At 36.0% G+C, this 27,157-nt stretch overlaps 1 protein-coding gene and 1 long non-coding RNA gene across 3 annotated transcripts; both read right to left on the reverse strand.

Moving 5' to 3' along the window:
* Positions 1–144: 144 nt before the first annotated feature.
* Positions 145–9,556, reverse strand: LOC129422116 (G2/M phase-specific E3 ubiquitin-protein ligase). Of its 2 annotated transcripts, XM_073873796.1 has the most exons (10): positions 8,545–9,555; positions 6,051–6,098; positions 5,835–5,960; positions 5,504–5,669; positions 4,317–4,666; positions 3,923–4,233; positions 2,390–2,568; positions 2,090–2,262; positions 1,766–1,980; positions 145–1,316 (listed from the first exon to the last, which is right to left on the reverse strand). In XM_073873796.1, exons 4-10 carry the CDS (start codon positions 5,561–5,563, stop codon positions 1,063–1,065), a joined length of 1,542 nt encoding a protein of 513 aa, XP_073729897.1. In that variant the 5' UTR covers positions 5,564–5,669; positions 5,835–5,960; positions 6,051–6,098; positions 8,545–9,555; the 3' UTR covers positions 145–1,062. The 2 variants fall into 2 exon arrangements, with proteins under 2 accessions (XP_073729897.1, XP_073729898.1); XM_073873797.1 differs by lacking the exon at positions 5,835–5,960 and having other exon boundaries at positions 8,545–9,556.
* Positions 9,557–22,302: 12,746 nt separating this feature from the next.
* LOC141369133 (uncharacterized) lies at positions 22,303–24,676 on the reverse strand. The gene is made up of 4 exons (XR_012372697.1): positions 24,226–24,676; positions 23,911–24,014; positions 22,522–22,593; positions 22,303–22,432 (listed from the first exon to the last, which is right to left on the reverse strand). It is a non-coding gene; the product is annotated as an uncharacterized lncRNA (long non-coding RNA).
* Positions 24,677–27,157: the final 2,481 nt, after the last annotated feature.

Here is a 27,157-nt window from a genome sequence, read left to right on the forward strand (position 1 = left end):
CAGTGCAGGTTGTTTTCAGTTTGGACAGCTCTTACATTTATTTTAGTCTAGGACGAGCCTAATCCCTGTCTGGGAAACCACCCCATAATGTTTTCAGTAGGATTACTAGACTGTAATTTGAAAAAAATATTCAGACACATGCAATAACAAATTGTTTCAAGTTTTATTGTTCCATTTATCAATTTTTTCAGTGAAAAATTTAGATGTCAGATGTAACATTGTTTTATGTTGTACACTTTTTCAATTTAGAGGAATTATAATTGATGTTAATTAGTAAATGAAGTAACGTATCTCTAACTGCAATTACACATCACACATTTCAGGTAAGAACAGTGCACAACAACAGTGTGCACAACAACAGTGAACACAGTAACAGTAAATCTTGTGTTTGAGATGGCATAAGGGTGATCAAGTGTTAGTTCACACAAAAATGAAAATTCTGTCTTTAAATCCCCCCCCCCCCCACACACACACACACTTTGTTCCAAAACCGCAAGACCTTCATTCCTCTTAGAAACACAAATGAATATCTTTTTGATGAAATCTGAGAGCTTTCAGACCTTTACACTAAATATTACACTTTTAATTCGTTAAAATAGTCCATGTGATTACAGTGGTTCAACCTTAATGTAACGAAGTGACGAGAATACTTTTTGTACGCAAAAAGTGAAAAACTTCAAATGAAAATGGAGAAGAGATTGTTGAATGAAGTTGTTATTGTTTGTGCACAAAAAATATTCTCCCCACTTCATTACATTAAGGCTGAACCACTGCAATCAATGACTATTTTAGCAATCTCTTTACTACCTTTCTGGGGTTTGAAAGTGGAAATTACATTACTGTCTACATGGAGGTCTGAAAGCTCTCAGATTTCATCAAAAATATCTTAATTCGAGTTCCAAAGATGAATGAAGGTCCTATGGGCCTGGGACGACACAAGGGGGATTAATCAACAACAGAATTCTCATTTTTGGGTAAACTAACCCTTTAAGAGAATTTGTGAACCTGTATTTCTTAAAGTATTTCTTTAGTCACCTTTACATGAAAGAGGTGCATAATGTATTACATGGTGCCGAAAGTTGGCGACTGCAAAATACCTTCGGTCATGTAGATTTTAAAATCATCATAAGTACGGTGATACGGAAGTCTGAGAATAACAAGACATGTGTTGGCCTCTGGATATTTTCTATTCTCTTGACCAAATGAAGAAAGAAATTCAATTTTTGGCTGATGGGGGAATCCTAGCGGAGGCACAGATGAGGCTCCAGAAGCGAACTCCAACACCATTTCCAGTGTCAATGGATCGCAGTCACCTTCTGTAGTCACACAGATTAGAGAACATTAGGGATGCCATTAATAAAGAAACTTCACAGCCAACTAAAAATAAAAATGTAGTTAAATAAGGCACAATAGGTAGATAAAGTTAAAGGCGGAGTGCACAATGTTTGAAAAACAATGTTGACATTTGAAATCACCTAAACAAACACGCCCCTACCCCAATAGAATCTGGACCTTCTTTTGACTGACCCGCCCCACACATATGCAACCCCTGTAAGAATGTCGGTTAGTAGACACGCCCCTTACTGCTGATTGGCTACAAGTGTGCTTTGGTAGTCGGCCCGACTCTTTGCCAAAGCGTTTTTCAAACATTGCCTTTAACCAAGACTAATTTTAATGTTGGCTTGATAAAGCCTGGCCACAAAACTCTGAAGACTACATGGCCTTAAAACATCTTAAAGCATTGATAAAGCATTAAAACCCATACCTTCTACATCGATCAACCAGTCTCTCCAGAAACAGATCATCTTACTTTCCAGCAGCCTTTTGTTGCTTCCAAGGGGTGATAAGTCCACTTCGAAAAGAGTGGAGAGATCTTTTGCCTCCAGTGGTCTGACTGCATTGACAAACAGGTCTTCCAAGATGTCCGCATAATTTTTGAGCTCTTCAATCACACCAAGAGTTTGGAAACCTTCTTCAAATCTGTCACATGACAGTTAGTCTTAATGAGATTTTAGTCACAACCAAACTTTTCATTTACTAAATTTTTCATTTGCAAGGCATTTACATGGTTCTCATGATGGACACTTACTGTCTGAGAGCCAAATTTGTCCGCCCATTCACAAAGTATTCTGCTGCAGATTGGACCAGCGAATCCCTCTCTTTAAGAGATGAGACGTACCTAAGTGCTCCCATCATGTTCAGACTGTCCCCAGCATCTGAGATAGCTGAATTAGCTTTTTCAACAGAGTCTGCTTCTTTAATCTACAAGTAAATAATTAGAAAAAGTTATGCCATGAAATCCCAAAGCATCAATTGCAAATGAAAAATAAAACGTCGCTGCATAAATGAGATTAGACTTGTCCATACAAAATTCAAAGTTTACAATCACCTTTGAGAGTTTTTCTCTGAAGCTGATGTCTGCTATTTCCTCAAGGGAGACAGGAAGTGTACATTTACCACAGAGTTGCTTAAAGAGACGAATAGAAAAGAAACGAGGGCCAACTCCACCATGAACTACGCTCACTGCAATCATTTTTCCAATGGCCATGTACAAGCCATTCTCGAGTGCTGAAAAACATATACAAAATTTATATATAGGGGAGGGGAGAGCAGGGCATAAACATGCGCTTTTTGGCTTTGGCTCTATCATTCGAAAAATTTCAGTTAGATTAATAATTTTTTACACAATCAATACACACATATCTGCTACAAATGAACACTTTGCTTGTGGGATTGACTGTTATCGTACAATTACACTGAAAGTTACAGGAGTGCAAACGTTACCCCATAGGTGGGGTTCATTGTAACACACAGAGGGTTTGTTGTAACACCTGCTAGAAAATGTAGTTTAAACAAAAAATTTTGTTTGATCAAAAATTTAAACAAATTCTGTCTATGTACTAAAGGTGAATACTGTTTATATACAGTATCTGCCTATAATAGATAGATATCCTCACATTCATCCATCCATTATCCATCATCTAACCATCATTGTATCAACACTCTTAGAATGGATGTGTTAAAAACAACACATTACTGAATCCACCCATCTCTGTGTTATTATTGAAACAATACATTTTGTTTTATTTTTAACACAACTAGTGTTATATTTTAACACAAAATGACACATAATGTGTTAAAATAAAACATAATGTGTTAAAAGCTTAACACGAAAAGATGTGTAAAAAGATAGCACATCCTTTCAAAGAGTGAATGCATATAAATAGATTTTATTGAAAGGGCTGCACAATTAAGACCAAAACTCATAATAGCGAGTTATTTCCCCTGATATTGTATTAACAATTATCATCTTGATGAATAGTATTTAAATTGTTTTCATTTCATTATCATTGTATACCTGAGGCTTAATTGTGTGACAACTAATCCCGCTGTGTAAAAAGGTTTCAATCCCAGATATCAGTTACTAGTTACAACTCAAAAATCAAAATAACTCCAAAACACTCTTTGTTCAATATCTTAACCAAAACGCATTCACAGATCTTCTGACAGTAAAAGACCAAAAGCACAGATTGCTCGGCCCTTAATAAATGTTAATTATGTAAAGCTGTGTTACAATTAACCCTGCATTAGTTTGTGTCACACTCACCCATATACATACATTATACACATACACATATAAATATATGTATATATCTATGTGTGTATGTGTGTGTGTGTGGTCAGCTTATGCACATTGTGTTTGTCTATTGTTGTGACCTAGATGAGGATTGGATCACATTTTATAGTAAATCACTATGTAAAACCAGTTCATTTGTAGTGTTTCACATACTTTTTCTTGCCACTGTACACACACACACACACACACACGCACGCACGCACACACACACACACACGCGCACACACATACGCACACACACGCGCACACACACAAAATATAAAAAGCAAACAAGATAACCCTCACCATGATTATCAAGAGCCAGTAGTCTGTTATCTTCTGGTCCTTCAAATATTTTTGACATTTGGATTTCCCTCATCAGCAAGCGTAGGAATTCCCTGGTTGGTCCACCTTCATCTACTGCTCCTTCTCCAACCCCATCAGAGTCGACAAAAATCACATCCAGCCTTGCTTCTGGTTTAAAGCGCTTTCTATTAAAAGCTTGCAGACTACCTTGTAAAATGTTGCCTCGACTAACATTAATTTGATTGCTAATAGGACTACATTGGAGATCAACTCTGTCATGTAGCTTCTTCAAAATCATCTGCAGATCAACTCTAAAACACAAAGAGGTAAAATTATTTAGCATTAATGTGTCAAAGTTAAGTGCCTAAAATTTCCTTAAATTATAAAAACATACTGTGTCGAAATCATTTCACAATTGTCAGTTGTTAGAGAGGAAGGTTGAGTGGGAAGAGAATGCTCGGGTGACCACTGATGTGTGTGAGAAGGTGAAGGAACAGGAGACCAATGTGTAGGTGAAGGAACAAGTGGCCAATGTGCAGTTGAAGGATCAGATGAAGGAGCAGGTGACCAGTGTGCAGGTGAATGAGCAGGTGACCAGTTTGGGGGGGTTGGGGAATGACAATCATTCATTGGCATAAAAGAAGTCGGTTCATGTGGAGATGCAGGTGACTGGTTGGAAAAAGAGAAATGGACTTCACCAGAATTCACTTCAGTGCTTGCCTCGTTCTGTTTACCTTGACTTTCCTGTAAATATAGATGAATTATTTTTAATATAAAAAAATAAAATAGTTTGCTATGTTTCCATCCAAAGATGCGCATAATTGGAGTATCGCATTAAACATTTGCGAATAAAGCAGCATTTCCACCCAGTGAGCTGAAGAGAACAAAATAGTCACTTCATGGTAAACTGGCACTAAATATCAGTAAGAAACGCATAAAACCTCTGTATTTAACCAGTTCCGTGTATAATCACCTCAAAGCACACAAACGAAACACTATAGCTAAACATTTTACCTGCTGGTAAAGTAATATTACCAAACCATTCAGATGACAGACGTTACCCGTTCATTTCAGAACTTCCAAAACCGCATTTGAGATGCTTTGCAAATGACTTCTGTAAGATGGTTAGTCCAGTTATGCTGCCAAACACGCAAAGTCATGTGACTTTGTTTGATGTGCATCTACTAGTGATTTATTCGGTTTAAAGGGTGGTTTCCCAGACATGGCTTAAGTCTAGTCCAAGACTAAAATGCTTGTTTGAGTTGTCCTAGCTAAAATCAGCTTGCAATGACTTATTGTAAATTATGTTTGTAAAAACGACTTAAATGTCCTAGACATTGATAAATCTGTGGCCGAGAAACTGCCCCAAAGTGTTTCCATCATAGTTAATATGCATGTTTTCTTAACGGATAAGAAATACATCCAAATCAATTGAGCGCTTATGTTTTTCATACGCATTATCAGATTTATCTTGCTGTCTTCATCCAGCGTTTCTTTATTAAATACTCCAAAATGCACATAAAATAGGTAAATGGAAACATATCTAGAGACTTGTAAACTATGCATAAAAAAGATACTCACATGTGCATCCACTGGTCCAAAGAACATAGAGAGTTGAATGACCTTGAAGTTTGTGATCATAAAGGGTTCCTTGGAGGCTGTTTTCAAGAGGTGTGGAAGAAGTCACATCTTGAACGTAGAAAACTTCACTGGACAGGTCATCCTGACCAACAAAGTCAAATAAGATCTGAAAAGAAGTACATAAAATATAGGTAGATCACACTTGGTGGAATTGATATACAATTATCTTTCTTCATCATATATTCTTTATATTATTTGCCAAAAAGATTTTAGAAAGAGTGTTTTCTATAATTTTTGTTTATACTTTCATTAAAAATCATCTGTCATTTACTTGAATTGTCTCTGACAGGATGAATTTTCGAATTTTTTCCTTTCCATTTGGAAACTTGAATTTGATGGGCACACCATCAATGGGTTCCTCTTGATTAAAAATTCTCTTTCTTCTGTCTTCAATTGCCTATCATGCAACCAAGGAAGCGTGAATACACTATTTTTTTTTACTTCAACCAAACAAATGATTAAGAGTTGTTTTTAAAGTAACATTTACCTGAAGTCGACTCTTTTCCTGTGTCTCTACAATTTGGCGTCTCATCTCCTGTTTATGATAAAAAAGATTTGTGTATTCAATGTAAATAGATAAGTATATTTCTTACACCATATTACTACACCATCCAAGGCTGCTTTTCCCAATGATGAATGAACCTATTACTTAAGAGCGCTTTCTATGAGCCACTGACTCTTTCCATTTTTAAGTGCTATAATTGGGTCCCCAGTGCTTCTATCAACCTAGAAAATGTGATAAAGATCTACCTAGTAACTTATTTTTAGTAAACCAGTCTAGGTCATTGAAATTTGGCTTCCCTTGTGATGTCAGAAGTAGGGATGCACCGATAGGATTTTTTGGGCCGATACCGATTTAAACAAACAACTTCTGGCCGATACCGATATTAAACACTTGTATACAATACTATACAATTGGTCTATAAGCTAGTTTATTTCTGCATCAAATTATTTTTCTGAACATGGATTGGATCTAATTAACGTTCAACTGACCAACATAATAAGAGAGGCACAAATTAAGCTAAAACAAATATAATAAGACAGCATGACAACCTTCAAAGGTGGTTTTTGCTATTCAGCATTTATTTTATTAACAACATTAACTCATTTTTTACATATAATGGATTTCTTTATGCAGTTAATTAATAAAAAATCGGTATCTGCCTTTTTCGTGCTATTGCCGATATGCCGATGGTTTCAAATTAATCAAAAATCGGCCGATAAATATTGGCGGCTGATACATTGGTGCATCACTAGTCAGAAGTGAAAAATATTTAGCAGACAAGCTTCTGTGTGAATGCAAACACGTCACATAAATGTTCTTTGATCCCTTCCGGAAAGCGGACCTAGTAAAATTGCCATAAGAACATACCCAGAAAGCCCTCAGTGTGAAAAAGACGCAGAAACAATGCCGTAATGGGCGTATTGTAATGAGGATACGCATGTCATCTTAAAGGTGCTCTAAGCGAATTCACGTGTTTTAGGCCATAAAACATTTTTTTTTTGTTTCATACAGTAAACATCTCCTCACTAGCTGCCTGACCTCTGAACACACATTTAAAAAACGCGGTCTCTGTAGACAGCCCAGGCTTCGCAAACTGCATCAAAACAAAGTGGTCAAACCTACCACCACGAAACAAAGTGTTCCAGCCAATAAACGACAAGAAGGATTTGGGAGTGGGGGTTAGGCGCGTTCATGACTCGTTCAGAAAGCACAGAAGGGAGGGGGAGGGGAGGAGTTAGCTACGCTCCCTTTGGTTGAAAACACTTCGAACGTCAACAAGATGTGACATCACACAGATTCACTTAGAGTGCCTTTAACAATGAAGTTATGGTTCAGCTCTTTAAAATCACGATGAGAAATGTCTGCAAACTGGATTAAAGCAGAAATCAGGGAGCTCGACAAATATCCAGTTTGAAGCGGAGATCATTTCCCAGCATAGAACGGCGCATCATGCGCTCCTTTAATCTTATCATAAACAAAAATGCACACAAGTGGTTCTGGAGAGAGAAATAACAGATAATAAGCAAACAAATCATTGGCAGTGTGAATGAACCAAAAATCGAACAATCCCGGACAAATCCTGGGTTAAGAGGACACATCCCAAAATGGCACACACCTACAAAGTGGCAATTTTAATATGCTATAATAAATTATTTATATGGCATTATGAGCTAGAATGTCACATACGGTTATATTCAAAATAATAGCAGTGTACTAATAAAAGTGACTGTTGCCTACAATCCGTGTGTTTGTTGTAGTCCAAGAAAAGAGATTTACGTTAGAGACAATAACTCGCGTCATTGTTTTCTTTGGTGTGTAATAATACAGGTTAACGATGTGCAAAAGGGACAAACCCCAAAGGAAATGTAAAATTGTGAACCAGACTATTGGTGCTCTTTAAGACGTGTCAATTTTTATTTTTAAATTAAGGCAGCTCCAACATGTATTTTAGTCTGGGCATAAGATAAACCCTGTCCGGGAAACTGCCCCTTTAATTATTGCCCTCTACAATTAATGGAATAGATAAAAGGCAGTGAGAAACATGGGAACATTATCACAGATTCAAAACCTTGTACGTGGTTGATTGGCAAGAACAAAGAAGAACCCAATCAATCAATAAAAAACAGCCCTATACTTCCCAAATATATGACGTCCATTTTCTATATTTTTGTCCATTCTCAGCCTACACAAATACGGCAGCTAATCTGTTAAATCACAACACTAAATAAAGTACACAGTACACTCGTTTCCCATTTCTGAAGGAGGGACTTTGCACCGTAAACACAATCAAAGCTTCGAAAACAACGGGACATTTAATGCCAGATCAGAAAATGTTACAGTGGTTAAATGAGATACAAACCAAATTTCTTTAAATATATATTCATGTTTCCTTGATGTAAACTTGCTAAAAAATATAGGTGTTTGGTGAATTGCTCATTGCAATGTACTGTTTGAAAATGAATATACAGTTACTTACTTTTTCTCTGTCTGCCATTAAAGATTGTTCAAATTCTTGGTCTTGTTCATGCCGCAAAGAGGTTGTGGTTAGGAGACGCATGTTGTTCCAAATAAAGTGGGTACTGAACCATCTTTCATTTGCAAACGTCTAAATCCCTCCTTTAAAAATTAATTTTAACCACTGATTCTTCACAGCCAGACACGTTTAGTATATCCCTCCTTGAAAAAGTCTCCTTTGGTAGTGAAAACAACACAAACTGAAAACACAACGTGTGCTGATGTTTACACACACTAACTAGCTGTGGGCGGGTCATAGTTTTCATTTCTCCCGCGGGCAAGGCTGTAGGCCGAGATTAGTATCTCATGTGACTTGGATGTCTTCGTGTGACGTGGCAAACATCAGGAAGACGACTCACCCCCTGTAGAGGGTTTTCACTGACATCACGTTCTAGGCGGTAACCCGGATGTGCGGCCATTGTGGAGGCACTCGGTGTAAAGAGCTGAACGGAGTACAATGGAGTATTGTGCACTTTGGATACTTTTAGTGAATGTAGAGATGTCTAAACAACAGAAAACGCGTCCAAGATGCAAAGGCATATAGGGAAGGACTTGGACCACAAGAAAAGGCACGATATTTCAAGAAATTACAATTTCTCGGCGGTGCAGATCCTTACGAGTTAGCTCCCTCTTCTAGGATCCGTGACGACCCGGCGATTCTTCCTTCAGTTGCATATCCCGATATAATAAACTACCTGGTTTTCATGCCGAGCCCATATGTCAATGTCAGCTTTATTTATATATCAAATTTAAAATAGTCAGTGTCCTACCAAAGTGCTTTACAGTAAAATAAGCATACAGTAAAACAATAAAAGCAATAATTGTTTTCACCATTTACTATTAAAAATATTATCATTATAATAGAAAATTTGTTATGAGCAATTAAACACACTGGCATTAAGGCATTGCAGCGCAAATTTTAGTTGTGTTTAAGTACATTTTGTGCAAACACTAAAAGTACATATTAAATACTCTTTAAATAAAGCACAACAAGTAGACAAGTAGACGCATTCTTGTTTTATACTTTGTCCTTCAATCATATTTCTAATACAATACTATTTTTCCTGAGCTTTGCCAACCACAAGCAACCTCCTCTGATAATTTCTTGCATTCCTTTCCCTGGTTTTAATAACTTTTGAAATACGATAATACTCCAAATGTTTTTCTCGATCTGTCCTGTTGGTACAACCTCAAACATGGTCATGGGACCAGTGAAAAGAGGTAAAAAAGTATTTAGTGTTGAAGTGTTTACCTTATAAACTGTGTACCCCCTTTTCAATAATAATAATATCAATTTTAATCCTTGCGTCATAGGTCTGCAGTTGGAAGCAGCAGTACTATGCATTCCGGGTCTGTTCAGTGAGGACTCTTCTTTTTTGTTCTCCACTAAGCAAGTAAGTGATGCACGATACATAAAAATACTTTCATTATACTTTCATTTTCATCAAATATGTTTGTGTCTTTCAGTTTTTACCATTTGCTTTAGGCTTTTACACAGAACAATTCTAATGTCTGGTCTAATGAGTTGTGATTTAAATAAAAAATATATAAAATGAATATTGTTCATTATTTTAACTCTTTCCCCGCCAATAACGCTTTCATGAAGAGTTTTTATTGTAATCTATAATTCCGCTATTATCCACTAGGTGACGCTCTTACCCAAATGATAAAAAACTGATGCATCAGCAATTTTAACAACAATCTCTGTATGTTTTGATCATCTCTAACAAAAGTCTTTTACAAAATTGCAATTGTTTGAGCTTATTGCACAAAATTTTGTATTTTTGAAGAAACCTACCCATATTTGAAAGGTTATAAAAAGAGAACAAATGAAGATAGGATGAAACATTTTTGTGTGTTAGTTTGTTTTTGAAGCAGTGAGTCTGTTCTTTCATTTGATATATTGTATGTTTATATATTTAAAGAAGAACATTTTCTTGGAAGACATTTTGTGAAACTTTGTGAAAATCACAAAAAATGCTAGCAGGCAACTTTTAAAAAAAAAGGCTGGCGGGGAATGAGTTCACCAAGTCTTCACACAAGGCTTCCATGACTTAAACTTATGTCTTTTCAAACTTTGATTATTACTTTCATTATTGTAAAACATAACAGGAGATTTTTTTATCCTAATGTTAAAACTCCCGTTCTGTCTGTGATTTTGAAGCTTTGATTGTGTTTATAGTGGGCAATATAACATGTGTTCATGTTTCATGTGTAAAAAAACACGGTATTTTTCACACAATTTACTTATCTGTATAGCGCTGTTTTCACTGTCCTCAAAACAGGCTGATATCTTCCTTGTTACGTGAAGTCCCTCCTTCAGAAATACGTATCGAGTTCTGATTGTGTAGTTTGTTTTTAGTGTGCTGTGATTCGATAGCAGCTTAGCTTAGCAGAGCCGTTTGAGCCAAAACTGGTGACTGACGTATTCCTGTGGGCGGTGTTTAGTCAACGAACTGTTTTACTGATGTCATTAAAGCAGGAAATAGAGGGCTGTAGTCCAAACCGGCCGTTCGTTGTAGGCTTTAAAAGAGGAATTCTATTGAAGAAAATATATCGCCTGTCAGTGAACTTTGAGCTTTATCATTTTACAGGTATTATTTATGCTATTATAGCAACATTACACACTAACTAGGGTTTAAAAAATAGTATCAGGAGGAACGTGACCTTTAATTATTATAGGAGAAAATGTCATGTAGTCTCATCTTTTAATTTCTATATTTCTATGCAGACTGACAATCTAACACCCTACATCCTGATCAGCTGCAGAGAGGGACAACTACTGAGTCACACATCTATCAAAATAGTGACAGCGAAACCATCGCAACAAGATATAACATATTATTAGCACTTAGCCTTCTCTTTTGTACATATTTTGTCTTTGGAATAGAGTACCCAAAGGGACTCAGAAAGACTATGCTTTTCCTTGAGGGATTTGTCTTTAAGATGAAGGAAGAGAAAACTCTTCCTATGTCAGTGAAGAGGGTCTTCAACTTTCTCTGCCAGTCTTAAATAAGGGCATGCATTTTTGTGTTTGTTCATAAATTGTCAAGTTGGGCTCTGTTCACTCAAACAGTTGTTTTTGTTTTTATATATATCAGTTACGCACGCAGACACTCACAAAGATTACATAAACATCCATTTAAAGAGAGTGTATAACATTGCCAGCCATATATATATATGTTTATATTTCTTGTTAATGTCTCATATTATAAACACAAATGATACAAAATAAAAGTATTTGATAAATAAAAGTATTTGTGTTTTTATTTTTAACTGTAAAACATTTTAAAATGGGACAAAAAAAGTAAAAATAAGTGAATATAATAACTCCCTGACATCTGATACATTAAAGGTTCCATATAGAACCAAAAAGGGTGCTGCTATTGTTACAAGCGGAAGAACCCTTATTTGGTACTATATAGAACCATTTTTCTTAAGAGTGTAATATACCCAACAAAAACTACTATAAAGGTTGTATTGTGGCGGTTTTCCACTGTACTTTTTAGTTTATTGAGCTTGTTTCTGTTATTCTGGTGAAAAGCGTAATGTACTTAAACTTATTTAGGGAAATGGAGAAATCGAGTCAGCTGCGAAGAACCTGGTGTCTTTGCTGCTCAATGCAGTGAACACTTCAAGGCAGAACCTGAGAGACCAGGGTCAAGTAACAGTGCAGGAGGAGATTGCTAGGTTCATGCCACACATTTGTTCTAACTAAAACCTGTTACAAACACAGAGGTTTAAGATGTCCCACTGGTAAACAAGAGTTCATGAGAGAAATTGTTTCGTGTACATAATTTAGTTATCATTAGGGATGTCCCAATCAGGTTTTTTGCCTTCCTCCCGAGTCATTTGATTTTGAGTATCTACCGATATGGAGTCCTGATCTGATACTTCTATAATACATAAAAAAAATGAAAGAAGAGCAAAAAAAACTGATCCAGGGAGTTCCTTATTTTTTATTTAATTTACCTAATTTTAACATAACTCTGTGAACAAACACAGCACTTATGTATTATTACTACAATAAACTTCAATCAACACCAAAGGAGCAACTTTTGGCTGGTGTAATGAACTCTCTCTGTCTTCCCTAGTCACGTCTTTTATTTTGTTTGCCATGTTTGTAGTCTTTTGTTCATTGGTCCTTGTGTTGTTTGTTTCCCAGGTGTGTCTTGTTACCTTGTTAACCCATGTGTATATAACACCAGTGTTTCAGTTATCTTGTGTCAGTCGTTGTTGATGTATGGTTGGTTTCTGTCTTCGTGTCATGGATTACTTGTGTTGGAATATTTCCCTGTTTTGTTTAAATGTTTATACATAAATGTTGCACTTGGATCTTCTGCCTGCCTTCCTTCCTACACATCATACAGTGAATCGGCTCAGAAATGAGGAAAAAGCAGGATGGTCACAGTGATGTCCTGATAGAAATCCAGCTAACGCAAAGCATACTAAAGGATTGTGACAGTAACTACCACAAGATTCCAGGGTACATACAACTTGTTTGTACAAATCCTTTCATTGTCCATTTGTATACGGCGCTTGGAATCAGCATTCTTGTGCACCATTTGCGACGCAAGTTACCTGTTTGCTTCTATCTTGATGCCACTGGTGGAGTTGTGTCAAGAATTCCAGACCAGCCTAAACGTGCGTTGTACTATGCGCTCACTCTTCCAGGAAAGGGCCGAGATGCACCAGCTCTTCCCATTTGTGAAAGGCTGTCCAATGAACACACTGTACCACCAATATCATTTTGGCTCATGCAATTTTCTTTGCATTTGTATAAGTGCACACAATTGACTGTTCACCAGATTGAGACTGATTACAGCTGGGCTTTGATACAAGGCATGCTGTGTGCTTTTAATACAAAGCACATCATGTTATACCAGAACAGAGCTCATGAGCTGTGCATGGGGAAAACACATGGGATGAAATTAAGTCATTCACTGTCTTGCACATTTGCTCTGCACACATTTTGAAAGCTGTCAGACAGGCAGTCTGTAGACAAACAGATGACAAAGGACTGAGAGATACTGTCATATTTGCTTTTGCCAGACTACAGAATGTCAGCTCCATGACTGAAGCAAAAGTTCTGTTCCATGCACTGTGTACACTGCTCATAATAACTCCACAAAACATGGAAAGTGTCAAAAGCTGCAGGTGAGACAAGTGTAAGAAAAGAAAAAAAATCATACTTTTGTCTAGGCATCATTAAAGTCCCATAAGGCAAAGCAAGAAAAATGTCAGACCAGGAACCTTCATTAGAAAAATGTATCAGTCTCTGCAAACAAGATACACAGACCAAGTAATTCACCATCATCTGCCTCAAGGCCTTCTGGTTAAACCCGTGCCACCTATCAACCTTGAGCAGACTCAAACTTGGAGAAAGAAGAATGAAGAACGTTTCACAGCCTCCAAATTCAAACATTCTGTTCCAAAAACGGTTCCTGTTCCCCATGAGGAAAAAAAAGATCTGCAAGGATGTGAAAAACATAACCTTTTCCAATTCAGTGAGTAGCTCATCGACAAGGTCACATGTGTTTTCACTGGTACACTTTATTTTAATATTATTACAGACTAAAATACCTGTTGCATTTATTCAGTTAAGGTAACATGTAATGTTTGTAGAAACATAAGTGCTGATTCATTATTTTCGATTTCAAAAACCACACATCCAGATGAGACAAACACCATGACAATTTTTAGTAATAACACAAGACAAGTTGCAGAGGAACTTCCTACAGATAAGGAGGTAAACAAACCATACACTTAAACATGCAACTAGAAATTTAATATATGTAAGCAGATAAGCAATATCTGTAAATTGCTAACAAAGTTGATGTATTGTTTCCTATTTTACATAACTTTCGTGATTAACAGGAGAAAATATGATCCACAAGAACAGGGGTGCAAACTTGTCACCTTTCTGCGAAATTCTGCGTTTTTGATCCAAAATAGGTAATTCTTGTAATTCGTCTAGATCCAATGAGTTTTTGAAAATGAGGGGTGAGGGGGGTCTGCGACAGGGTAGCAGTAAATGAAATTATGAAAATCATGTCCAGCTATTGTGGTAATGATGTCAGTTTGACGGGTTATGTTTTACAATTTATCGTCACCTCATTTGCTGCCGAAGTTTAAGCAGTCTGCAGATTGAGCGCACAAACTTAACTCGTAGTATTTTCTCATTCGAGGTTACGCGCCCACGTCACGTTGCTGTGCGCGTGGTCATAAAAGCTTAACATTTGTACACCGCAGTTTTAAATTAAGTGATTTTAAGCCATTGAAACACAAACAACAGTGCTATATGCGCTATATACCTGTATCTGTTTGAGAGGAGCGTGGAAGCCGCGTATCCGCTTCTCATTAAGCTTGTGAGTATTTTTGCCGCTGTATTAGCCTTTAATACACACATGCGTCAAAATTCCCGGTTTTTGCAATTGTCCTCATAAACACGACAATTCAGGGCTTAAGTGAAAGTAAACAGCTAAAAGAGAAAACACATCTGAAACAGTATATTAGATCCGGAGTTGGACTTCGGTCTTAAAGTGGAGGTTACCTAATTTTGCTCCTGTCTGTCACTCGTGTTAATCAAACAGTATTGAGAGAAAATCTCTCACTGCTCTTAACTCAGGGGCGCCGCTAGCAATTTTGGGCCCTATGAAAGAATAGGGGGTCAGGCCCCCACCATACCCATTTCGCACCAAACATACAATCCAACCTAATGTAGCTATTCAAAATCTTTGTCTGTAATTTAATCATACAGAACTATTTATTTTGCTATTGTTATGACCAAAATTATCAGTATTTATAGATATCTAAAATGTCTGCAGCTAAGATAATTTATTGTGCAATGTAAATTTAATTGAAAAATACAGTACATTAATCAAATATTCAGAGAAAATGCAACATTCTTAAAGATTAAAGATAAATGTGACCATGCCTGTGAAAACCCAGCTGAAGTTTTTCTTTGTAATTTACTGTTTTCCACATAAAATCATCCTACATAATGTAAAGAAGATTTTGTGAAAATATAAACTTGATATCTAGAGTAATGTCATGTCAGCGCTTGAAATCATAGTGAAATTAATGCTTGAAATTAAACTGTGATGCTTTTTATCTTACAATAAGATTTGAGACTTTAGTCTGATTTTCACAGGCAGTCTCAGTGACATACTGTATACTTGAGCTGTTATGCACATCAATGACATTGTAACATTTAAAAATGGCGAACAACAACAGTGCATATTTTCTATACATTTACATTCTGCCTCAAATAAGACTGGGTCAAAAATGCTTGACCAAAGCCTGTATTATAATTATTAGCATTATTTATAAGGTAAAGAACAGGTTTCACACACCAGCAGCTAAACTAAAGAAAAAATAACGACAGATCATTGAAACCGTGAACTTAAGAAAACAGCTATACTGTTATTAAACGTTTCTTCAGACTGTTTTTTAATCAACCGGACTCTAAAATGAAATGAATGACAACTATAGCAGATTACGACATAGATTTCCATTGATTTCTTAAACCTGTTGCAAGGTGAGAAGCTTTAATATACATAACTGGACTAGTTAATCAGTTTTATCACAATCAACTAGATTCACGACTGCATAAAAATCTTTTCTTGGCATATTGCATTACAAAGCATTGAAGTGTGTAACCGATCGCATTTCTAGTTTATGTTAATTAGCTTGTACGGGCTACGTTAATTAAAACAGCTTATAAGGGCTGACTTCACGTTAGAATCATAACATAAAACAGGGAACGTAAATCACCTTGTTTTTTTTTTTTAAACTGAGGTGAACAGAGCGAAGACTTTACAGTGTAAAGAAAACTGCATTGTAATGCTCCAGCGTCACATTGTGTAAACTGCATTTATAGTAAGGAACCGCACATATGCAGATATCATAGCAAATAGCAGTAAATACACACACCTTGCTCTCTTGTGAAGTTCACGCGCACTGTGAGTAGTGATGAGCGAGTCACTCGAAACTCGGATCATTTAACCCGATCCCTAAAATGACTCGAGAACCATGAGTCCTTAGTGACCATTAACCCGAGTCAGTTGAGTCCTCTCAGATTTTGCTTTAAAAATTAGAAATTGGATCAAACACAAAGCTCTTCAAATGTTTACAACAGAATTACAACACATAACTCTACATAAGCTGCCATATGTTCTATAACTTGCAACAACGAGTTAATTTACATCACCAAATGTCGACTGGGGGTACTGAGTGAGCCAAAAGCTCACTCGTAATTTTCTGCAGCTCCGAGTCCGAGTACAAAGGGATGCGTGCGGTGCGCGCGACAATGAGTTGGTCAGCGGCTCGGGGATTCACACAGAGAGTGACTCAACTCATAGAGCTTGAATCCGACGAGCCTTGCTCGTGTTATTAACCCACTGACTCATGTAGGCTAATCTGTTGCAATATTTGACTGGCACAATGTTTTGGGTAGAAGCTGCAAATGTTTAAAAATTTTAAATACGAGGACTGTTGCAGCAGTGCTGCTGTAAAGATCCGCCACCGACAGACGTACACGGCTCCTCTTGTTGACTGAGTCACTCAGAGTGACGTGAGTGGTTTACTCACAGGACCCGTGCAGGAGCGGGCGAACGGCTCTGTCTGGGACTCACTCACAAGATCATGCGCGGATGAGTGACTGTGTGGCTGCATTAACGGAAGCCTATCGTGGATCTTGTAAGTCAATCTGAAACAGGACATGTTCCTCTCACGTCCCAATTCAACAAAGCCTCATATCTTTTAAAAGTGGTGTTGATATATTTGTCGTTATGAAATGAAACTAAACACACACACCAAACTTTTACAATTATGTTATTGATAATGTTACCACGGACATGCATGTTTTTTTAACAAGTTCCTCAGGTCACATGAGCCCTTTTTTGCGAGCAGAGGAGTCGTAGACACGTAGCTGCATGCGTGATCTGAGTTGCTTGGTTGCATTAGTATTAGCGATTGGAACTGGGAGATTTTGACCAAGTGATTCAAGTGACTCGCACAACCCGGATCATATTAGTGAGTGACTCAGATTAACCCGAATGCTTAAAAAGATCCGGGTTGACCATCACTAACTGTGAGACCATGGATTGAAGACGGCGGTAACACGCAGAGTAAAGACGGGGCGGAGCTAAGAGGGCTCAGTTTAAGGGGGTTGTGTTTGCGGCACAGTCCTTGGCTGGGGCCCTCAAAAGTTCATGGGCCCTTAGAATCGTCCTAACTTTCCCCCCCTTACGGCGCCCCTGTCTTAACTAAATCACTTTTCTACCTTTAATAACATTTGTACGTCGAATTTTACACGAGTTTGATTCGAGTTGCTCGTTCAGGGTTCATATTCTATTAGAGCTATTGACTGGAACAGAAAAAAACTAAATTATTTGTTTATGTGTACTACTAAATAATAATAAAAATGCAAATTTCTGTAACACTTTACAAAAAGGTTGTATTTGTTCATATTAGTAAATGCATTATGAACGAAGTATGAACATAATATTGTATATAAGAATTTATTAATTCTTGTTTATGTCATTACAGTAATTGGTGTTAGTAATTGATGTTTCATTAACTAATGCTAACAGTTTCAAATTTGATTTAAATTAAAATGCTAAAATCAAATTAAAATGCTAAAATGAATCATATTTACAATAAATAAATTACAAATTATAATATGTATGGCATGTATGTATGTGATACATACAAATATAATAAATATATAATAAATATATAATAAAAATATAAAATCTATAATATATATATATAATAAAAATATATAATATATATAATAAAAATATAATATTATATATATGAACGCTTGTGTCACCTTTTTCACCCCTGATGAGTTTGCACCCCTGCAAGAATATTGCCACAAAAAGCATGACCAACCCAAATGTCAAAACAACTCGCATTCCCACAGAGGAAGGATCTGTAGAGGAAGAGGCAATTCAATTATTAATAACACATTTAGCTGCTGGGTAAATGTATTCCAGTAGGCAATTTCAATAAGATCATAACAATGAAGTATTATTCTTTATTATAGAAAAATATATATATTTCATTTAACTATTTAACAGGTTGAATACTACAAGAATGACACCGTATGCTTGAAAGTGTCACATGAAGATGCATTTCACTCTCCCGCTGAGGTGTACTATCCAGAGGAAGAGGTAATAAATATTTGTATTTTATAAAATTATTTATTAAATTCTGTCATATGTTTACAGATTAAAAAGCTATGGGCAAGAGCTATAGAGACCATTATAGCCATTGTGAGGTCCCTCGACCACAAGCAGGAGTACTCATTACGAGAAAAGGAACTCCTAACACTGGTAACCCATAACTGGTTGTGTGTGGAGGCCCAGGTGAAAAAAAAGTGCACTAAAATACACTTTATTTAAGTACACTTAGTACACTTTTCCACAATATACTAAAAGTGCTCTATTTTCGCACACTAATTTTGAACTTAATATACTAAAAAGTAGTATTTAGTACTTCTTAAGATGAACTTAATACCATCTTAGTGTACTCAACTGTGCTATTTTGAGACACCATGAAGTTGAACTAAAATGTATTTTTAACATACTAGGTCTGTATTTTAAAAAAATATATTTAATTATAACTTGAAGTACACTTGAACCCACCTTTAAGCATTTTTAAATATACTTTAAAGTATACTAATTGTATGTTAAAATAATATTCCAAATGTATTCCCAGGTGAAAAAAGTTCACTAAAATACCCTATTTAAGTACACTTTCCACATTATACTAAAAGTGCTCTATTTTCGCACACTAATTTTGAACTTAGTATACTAAAAAGTAGTATTAAGCACTTTTTAAGATGAACTTAAGACCATCTTAGGTTGCATTCACACGACAAAATTTCGGGAGTGACAACCGTATTTACTTACAGGTGTGAGTCTGGAAGTGTCCTGTTCAGACAGCAAATTAAAGACACAAATAGAACACTGCCTGTATGAACGAGCAACCGACCTCAAACCCGTATTAGTTACACGCGGCGCCTGTAACCATAGTGACGGACGAATATATTTAAAAAAGTATTATTTATGCAATGGGCAAAACTTTATTTATGTAATTAACAAAAACAGCTGGCTGGTGTAACGCTTACCATTGTGCAGAGAAAAATAAACAAGGGTGGTTCCTTATTAAAGTTTTAATTTCCAAAACGAATGAACATAAAATCAGTTCAGCAACTGCACGTTTTACCAAAGCAGATATATAAAATATAAAAGTAATCATAATGACTTATGAAGCAAATTGATCCGTTTTTGCAAGAAATCGAACTTTATTTAAACCATTAACGCAGCCAAATAGGAAGTGCGCTTACGCTCCCGCTCTGTAGGTGGCGCAGACAGGGGGGCAGGGTTTTATATTTTCTTGAAGCCGCCCTAGGCACCGCCATTAGCTAGCGGACCCCCACCTGCTCTTAGCATTCCATTGACTCCCATTCATTTTGGCGTCACTTTGACAGTGAATAACTTTACATCTGAGGCGTTTAAAGACTCAATTTGTGCATCAATTATTTCTAAAGAAACACAAAAATGTATAAAAGGCTACATTACCTTCTATCTTACGTTATGGCCCAGTAAAAGCAGTTTTAGTAAAACTATGCTAACGATTGCGTAATAACCACGCGACTCTCTGTCGCACAGTTGAGAAATTACCGTATGGACAGGAGGAGAAGCGCATGTAGAATATGGCGTACTGGCGTTAAACTTTAAAATAAATAAATACTATGCAAAATGACAAAGTAATTAATCAGAATACTAAATATACTTAATACAAAATGTACTCCTGTTCACGCTCGCCGTTTCTGCAAGATTCGGTGGGTGATTCAGATTTTTCTTGGCACAGCTATTAGAAGTCTTACAATTGTCAGACAGGTTGCTCGCGTGACCAAGCTCAGTTTGAGTCTGCGCAGTACGCTCGACCCCCCGGAAGTGTGAGCTTCTAATTGGCTTCACTTGTCTCCGTTGAATCCAACGGGGTCGCTGTGTCCATTTCTTTTACTGTCTATGGGCGCAGAGAGTATGGTTTACCAACGGCAGGCAAAACCAGCCTCTTAGCGCCACCTAAAGAGCGGGAGTGTAAAAAGCGCACTTTATATGTTGCCACAGTTCTGTATGGACGCTAATAATGTTGTAAACAACGTTCAATATCCTGCAAAAACTGACCGATTTGCTTCACAAGCAGCCAAAAATGTCACCAGGAGTCATGGAGATTACTTTTGTATTGGATATATCTGCTTTTTGAGCTCTCAAAGTGACGCATCTTTTGCCTTGCATTATATGAATCACAGATGGGTTTTTTATTGCTCTACTTAAGATAAAAGGTGAGTAAATAAACAGCTAATTTTTATATCCCTTTTATTATACACTTACCATTATATTAATCGTCCACTTTTAAAGTTTAAACTTTATATATCTTACTTACTGGGCTGCACGCAATTTTATGCGTAATGTAATATGTTCTGTGGCGTCTATGAAGGTAATATAATATCACATTAATCTTATGGAGCAATTCTGGTGCGTAGTTGCAGTCATTTTCATGCACTGTAACGTTATCTTAACACAAGAGCAACGAATGACGTGACAGACAACTGGATGTCCAGTGCGATTCCGTTCACACGGCACAGCTTCTCTGTAAATACGGTTGTGAAACCCGAAAAGTTACGGGTGTGAAGTCGGTTATAGAATGCGGTTGTCAAACCCGTAAATAACCGAACTGCGTGTGAACGGAACCGTCTTAAGGACTCAAATACGGGTTTGACAACCGTATTACGGTACCGTGTGAACGCAGCCTTAGTGTACTCAACTGTGCTATTTTGAGACACCATGAAGTTGAACTAAAATGTCATTTTAATATACTAGGTCTGTATTTTAAAAAAGATCTTTAATTACAACTTGAACCCACCTTTAAACATTTACGAATCTACTTTAAAATATACTAGTAGTATGTTAAAATAATATACCAAATGTATTCCCAGGTGAAAATGTTCACTAAAATACACTGTAAGTTCACAACCTTAAGGTACCAAAAGCGCTTTATTTTCGTGCAGTAAATTGTGCTTAATATACTAAAAAGGAGTATTTAGTACTTGTTAAGACAAACTTAAGACAATCTAAGTGTACTCAACTGTGCTATTTTCTAAAATTGTATTGTTACAACTTGAAGCACATTTGAACCCACCTTTTAAACATTTATAAATATAATTTAATAATTTCAGATATAATAATAATATTACATAAAAACGTTAGCATACAAAATGAAATAATAATATATTGCCCACACATTTGTACACATAAAATAAATCATTTCTAATGTACTGTATGTGACATTTGAATTACAGTAAAGTATACTATTAGAATGTTATATAATGTACTATTTTACCTGGATGTTTGCCACCAAAACATGTTTTAACTCATTCTAAAATGATACCTATTCTGTATTCATACATACGAACCGGTTTCTTCCATCATTAACAACTACTTAAATGTTAAAGAAACAACTAAGTATGTATTTACTGCTATTTAAATGATTTTACAATATAAAAAAAGATCAGTGAAATGCAATGAGCTACTTTTATCAAATTGTGGAACATTTATACATCAATATGAAAAGTACACTATGAATATGCAGCCATTGAATATAATCATAATAATGTAATTCTCTAAACAAACATTTACTGGGAAAAATGCAGAAGTGCATTTGAACTAACTCGAGATAAACCTGCAAATGGCTGAACCAAAACACAGCGCAGTTTAAGTGGAGGGTCACTTCTTCTTGCCATTCAGACACTGAAGACTTAATCACAAGGTCTGTGAAAGGGATACAGAATATATACAAAATTAACCAATAATTAATGAACATAGATATGCATTAGAATTTTGTTAACTCCTCAGTTTACCTTTTAAAGCTTTGACTGTGTCCTCATCAAGCTTGACATGAGTGTCCGTTTGATCCGTCGCTACATGGCACTCTACAAGTTACATTGTCAGTGAGTTAAGCCTCCTATAACCCTATGTTCACTGATATAATGCAACCTGTGTGTATTACAGGATATGCTTTACTTTGATAATTGTGTTTTATTTTAACCAAGGGCATTTTCCATTGACATGTCTATTGTGGTCTTGCTTACAAGAAAAGTTCGCCTCTGTTTAAGGAGATTTAAGGAAATCAGAAGTCATGCCAATGGACTCTATGCACGCTTAACTTCCACGTTTGACTCAAGGTTGCACTTAAGTTTCCGATGTGGGAGATTTAAAGCAGAATGACAGCAGAATCGCTAAAATTTACTCTTTGCTGGATTTACCCAAATTTACAACCTATGATGTGTGAAGAATTGTCCAGATGTGCAAACTGAGAAAGGTTGCAAGTTTTATGTGTTGTCTTATCTCTGTAATCATTAAGATAAATTCAGCTAGCCTGTACTAGCAGTGCTTACATTGTGCTGTTTTTTACAATTCATCCAGCAGGCTAATCACATTAGTAAAATATTATTGTCTTTGTAATGTTGTCTAAAAGTGTCAGGTAAAATAAGAGAGACAAGTGAGATCTCACTGTTACTGCTATATGAGGAAAAAGCTAAATGAACAGAATTACATATTATGATATGATGCTGATAGTGTAAAATGTGACATTCAGAGTTCTGTTCTGAGTTTTACTGTTTTATTGTGGTATATTCACGCCGATTGTCAAAACATTTTTACTTGGATATTTTTGGGTTAGTATCTTGAAACACTAGAGGATGTAAAAAACAAAGCAAAAAGGACTATGGTAAAATTCATAACCACAGATGTTATTTTCAGAGAAGACAGCTCAAACATAACTTTTAGTCTAGTACTAGCATTGCATTAAAGCATAACTAAACCCCTGGTCAGAGCCTGACTCCACCCACTGGCAATATTTGAAAAATGCAAGAAAAGTTGGCAGATCCCAATGGAGATAGAGAGGACGAACTAAGCTTGTACCAAGTGTGTGGTGAGATCGTAACAAGGGTGTAGTGTGCTTGAACCTGGTTAGTCACGACATATTTTTTGGACCCAACATCCAACAGGAAAATTCAACTGGAGTAGCCACCGTTCAACCTGAAGAGGGCAGCACTCTGATGTTTTACACCATATATTGTAGTATTGAAACACTTTATATCCAAAACTTACACTAATAAAGAATCATTCTTACAGATCATTAACTAAAAAAAGTTGGTTTAGGGTTTAGTTACTCTTTAAAAATTAGCATTAGAAAAACGTAAAAGTGATCTAAATGTTATAAGAATACTGTAGAACTAAAAACTTACCTCCAAGAATAAGTATTTTTATGGGCTGTATCTTCATCTGTTCATCTCTACTTTGACGTATTAGAAATTCTCAGCTCTGATTGGTCAATTTGAATGCCGCTGTGCTAAAAAAAGACAGGCTGTTATGATTTCTGAAATACAACTAGAGAAATTAAATGCCTAACTTTACTCACAAAAAAATGTTCCAAAAGCCACACAACATACACGCTTGAAGAAGCCGTGTTGAAATTAAGACATACTGTAATACTAAATGTTCTACTTATTTAATAGTTCACTAAAAATAAAAAAGCAAAAATCTGTCATCACTTAACTTACCCTCATGTTCTCTCATTCATCTTCAAACAAAAACCGAGGTACTTTAATGAAATCCAAGAAACGTATATTTCCCCTCGATGTCAGATCCACTTGATACTTGAACTAAAAACTGCTCACATTTCAAAAAGTTAATCGCAACAACAATAAAAACCATCGCCGAAGTAATCCATGTGAATCGCGTTGTTTCAGCCAAGTCCTCTGATGATCACTATATATAATTAAACAGTTTTAGTTTCAACTTTTAATCCACATTTACCAACGATCACGCACGTTGGGTATCGAACAACAGAATCAGGAAGCCAATGTGATCTACTGAATCCCAAGAACCAATGAGGTTTAGTCACGTCCGTCACGTGTCTTGTTTGAATATAAAAACTAACAAATGTATGTGGATTAACTTTGTAAAATTAATATATAATGCACGTTCAATGATATGATGTTGAAATTGCAATGTTAGCCTATTAAAATTAATGTACATGTTTTTTTCTCAATACACTAAAACTTCTGTAAAAGTATGCTTGTGTTTAACATATATTTTTTTAAATGTGTAATTAAAGATATATTTTTCCCAGCGTACCTCTAGTGCTCTTTTTAGAAATACGTTAAATGTATGCTTGAGTTTAGCATACTTTTTTTAAATGTAATTAAAGATATATTTATTACCAGTGTACCTCCAGTGCACTTTTTAGAAATACATTTAAAGTATGCTTTAGTTTAGCATACTTATAAAAAATGTAATTAAAGATATATTTATTACTAGTGTACCTCTAGTGCAGTTTTTAGAAATACATTAAAAGTATGCTTGAGTTTAGCATACTTATAAAAAGTGTAATTAAAGATATATTTATTACTAGTGTACCTCTAGTGCGGTTTTTAGAAATACATTAAAAGTATGCTTGAGTTTAGCATACTTTTTAAAAGTGTAATTAAAAATATATTTATTACCAGTGTACCTCTAGTGCAGTTTTTAGAAATACATTAAAAGTATGCTTGAGTTTAGCATAATTTTTAAAATTATTACCAGCGTACCCCTAGTGCAGTTATTAGAAATACATTAAAAATATAATTATTACCAGCGTACCCCTAGTGCAGTTATTAGAAATACATTAAAAGTATGCTTGAGTTAAGCATACTTATAAAAAGTGTAATTAAAAATATATTTATTACCAGTGTACCTCTAGTGCACTTTTTAGAAATACATTAAAAGTATACTTGAGTTTAGCATACTTATAAAAAGTGTAATTAAAGATATATTTATTACCAGCTTACATCTAGTGCACTTTTTAGAAAAACATTAAAAGTATGCTTGAATTTAGCATACTTTTAAAAAGTGTAATTAAGCATATATTTATTACCAACGTATTTCTAGTACACTTTTTTTGAAATACATTTAAAAGCTATTTAACATATTTTTAATACACTTTAAATAAGCACGTTGGAAATACAAATGTATTAAAAGCATATTACTTAAACTTTAAGTATATTTTTAATACATTAAATACTACCTTTTTTCACCTGGGGAGGCTTACCGGTGGAGGAAAAAGGAATCACAAGGGCTTAGAGAAATCCAAAAAAAAAATAATAAAGCACCCAGGTGAACACACACACACACACACACACAGCACAACAGTGGATATGGCGACAACGGGGTAATTGCCACAGCACACTGGCAAGGGACACCACCACCCAGGACACCAATACCACCACCTTCAGCTCTCAGCAACTGAAACAAAAACAAACACACAAAAGAGTTGAATCAACAGGCGAAACTCAATATTAAAGAAAGCTAAATAAAGTTAAATCACAAAATATATAATAAACTGCCAGGGCCAACAATGGCTCCACAAAGGCAGTGCAAATCAAAACAGAATAACACAAATAAACTTATCACTAAACAAAAACAAAATATAAGTCAAATAGAATAAATCAGAGAAAATAAACTAATAGAGCAAAAACAATAAATTAAACACTTTAACTAAATTAATTTGTACTGTAACAAAAGAAAAAAACAAAATCCAAATAAAGACAACTTTTAACAGACAAGAAAACAAAACAAAACAAAGAAAACACTTAATTAACCAAATAATAACAGGAAGCAAACCCCTTCAACAGTATACAACAGTTAAAATACTAATAACAGGAGGCTTGCCCATGTAAACGTAAAAGCAGTAAGGTGGCCGACACAATGTTCAGAATACGGTTATCGCTAACAGCAGCAATCAAACTGGCATGTCATACTCGAATAGAATAGCTGAGATGAATAGAATATCTGAAATGACAGCAAAGCATGCACGTCTCACCCAGTACTCCAAAGCGGGCGTTTTGCGATTACATGGAATAATTAGTATAATGTCCAAAGCATGCACGTACACGAGCAACAGTCCAGGGCAGGTATGCAGATTAAATAAAGTGTCTAGTATATGGTTCTCAGCACGCCCGTGCACACGCACAGCAATACAGGGCGAGCGTGCGACAGCCACGTCAGGTGGTTAATAATAATAATGTTTCAAAGACGCACGTTTACGCAACCAGTCCTCCGGGACAAACGTACAACCATCGAACAGCACAGCTAACACTAAAGTTACTATAACGAAGTATGCATGCTACACGAACAATAATCCAGGCAAGACAGCAGCTAATGAATAAATGCTCTGCAGCTGAAGTCAGTCTCCAGTTGAACCAGTCCGATCTCGATCAGGCATCGTTTTGTATCACCCAGGAGAAGACAGCTCAAAGGGTACAAACACTACAGGTATCCTTCAGTAACATCCGCTTTTGAATGCGTTGAGCGACCGCGCAGAGGATTAGCCAACCAACCGGAGATCTGTTGTGCAGCAGCAAAACAAACGGAGTGAGTGACTCGGAAGTATGACGCACTTCCTTCACCAGTAAGCAAGACAGCAGTCCACAGGACTACGACGTGTATTTATGG

This window comes from Misgurnus anguillicaudatus, chromosome 12 (assembly GCF_027580225.2).
Source record: "Misgurnus anguillicaudatus chromosome 12, ASM2758022v2, whole genome shotgun sequence".
In the NCBI taxonomy this organism is placed as follows: Eukaryota; Metazoa; Chordata; class Actinopteri; order Cypriniformes; family Cobitidae; genus Misgurnus; species Misgurnus anguillicaudatus.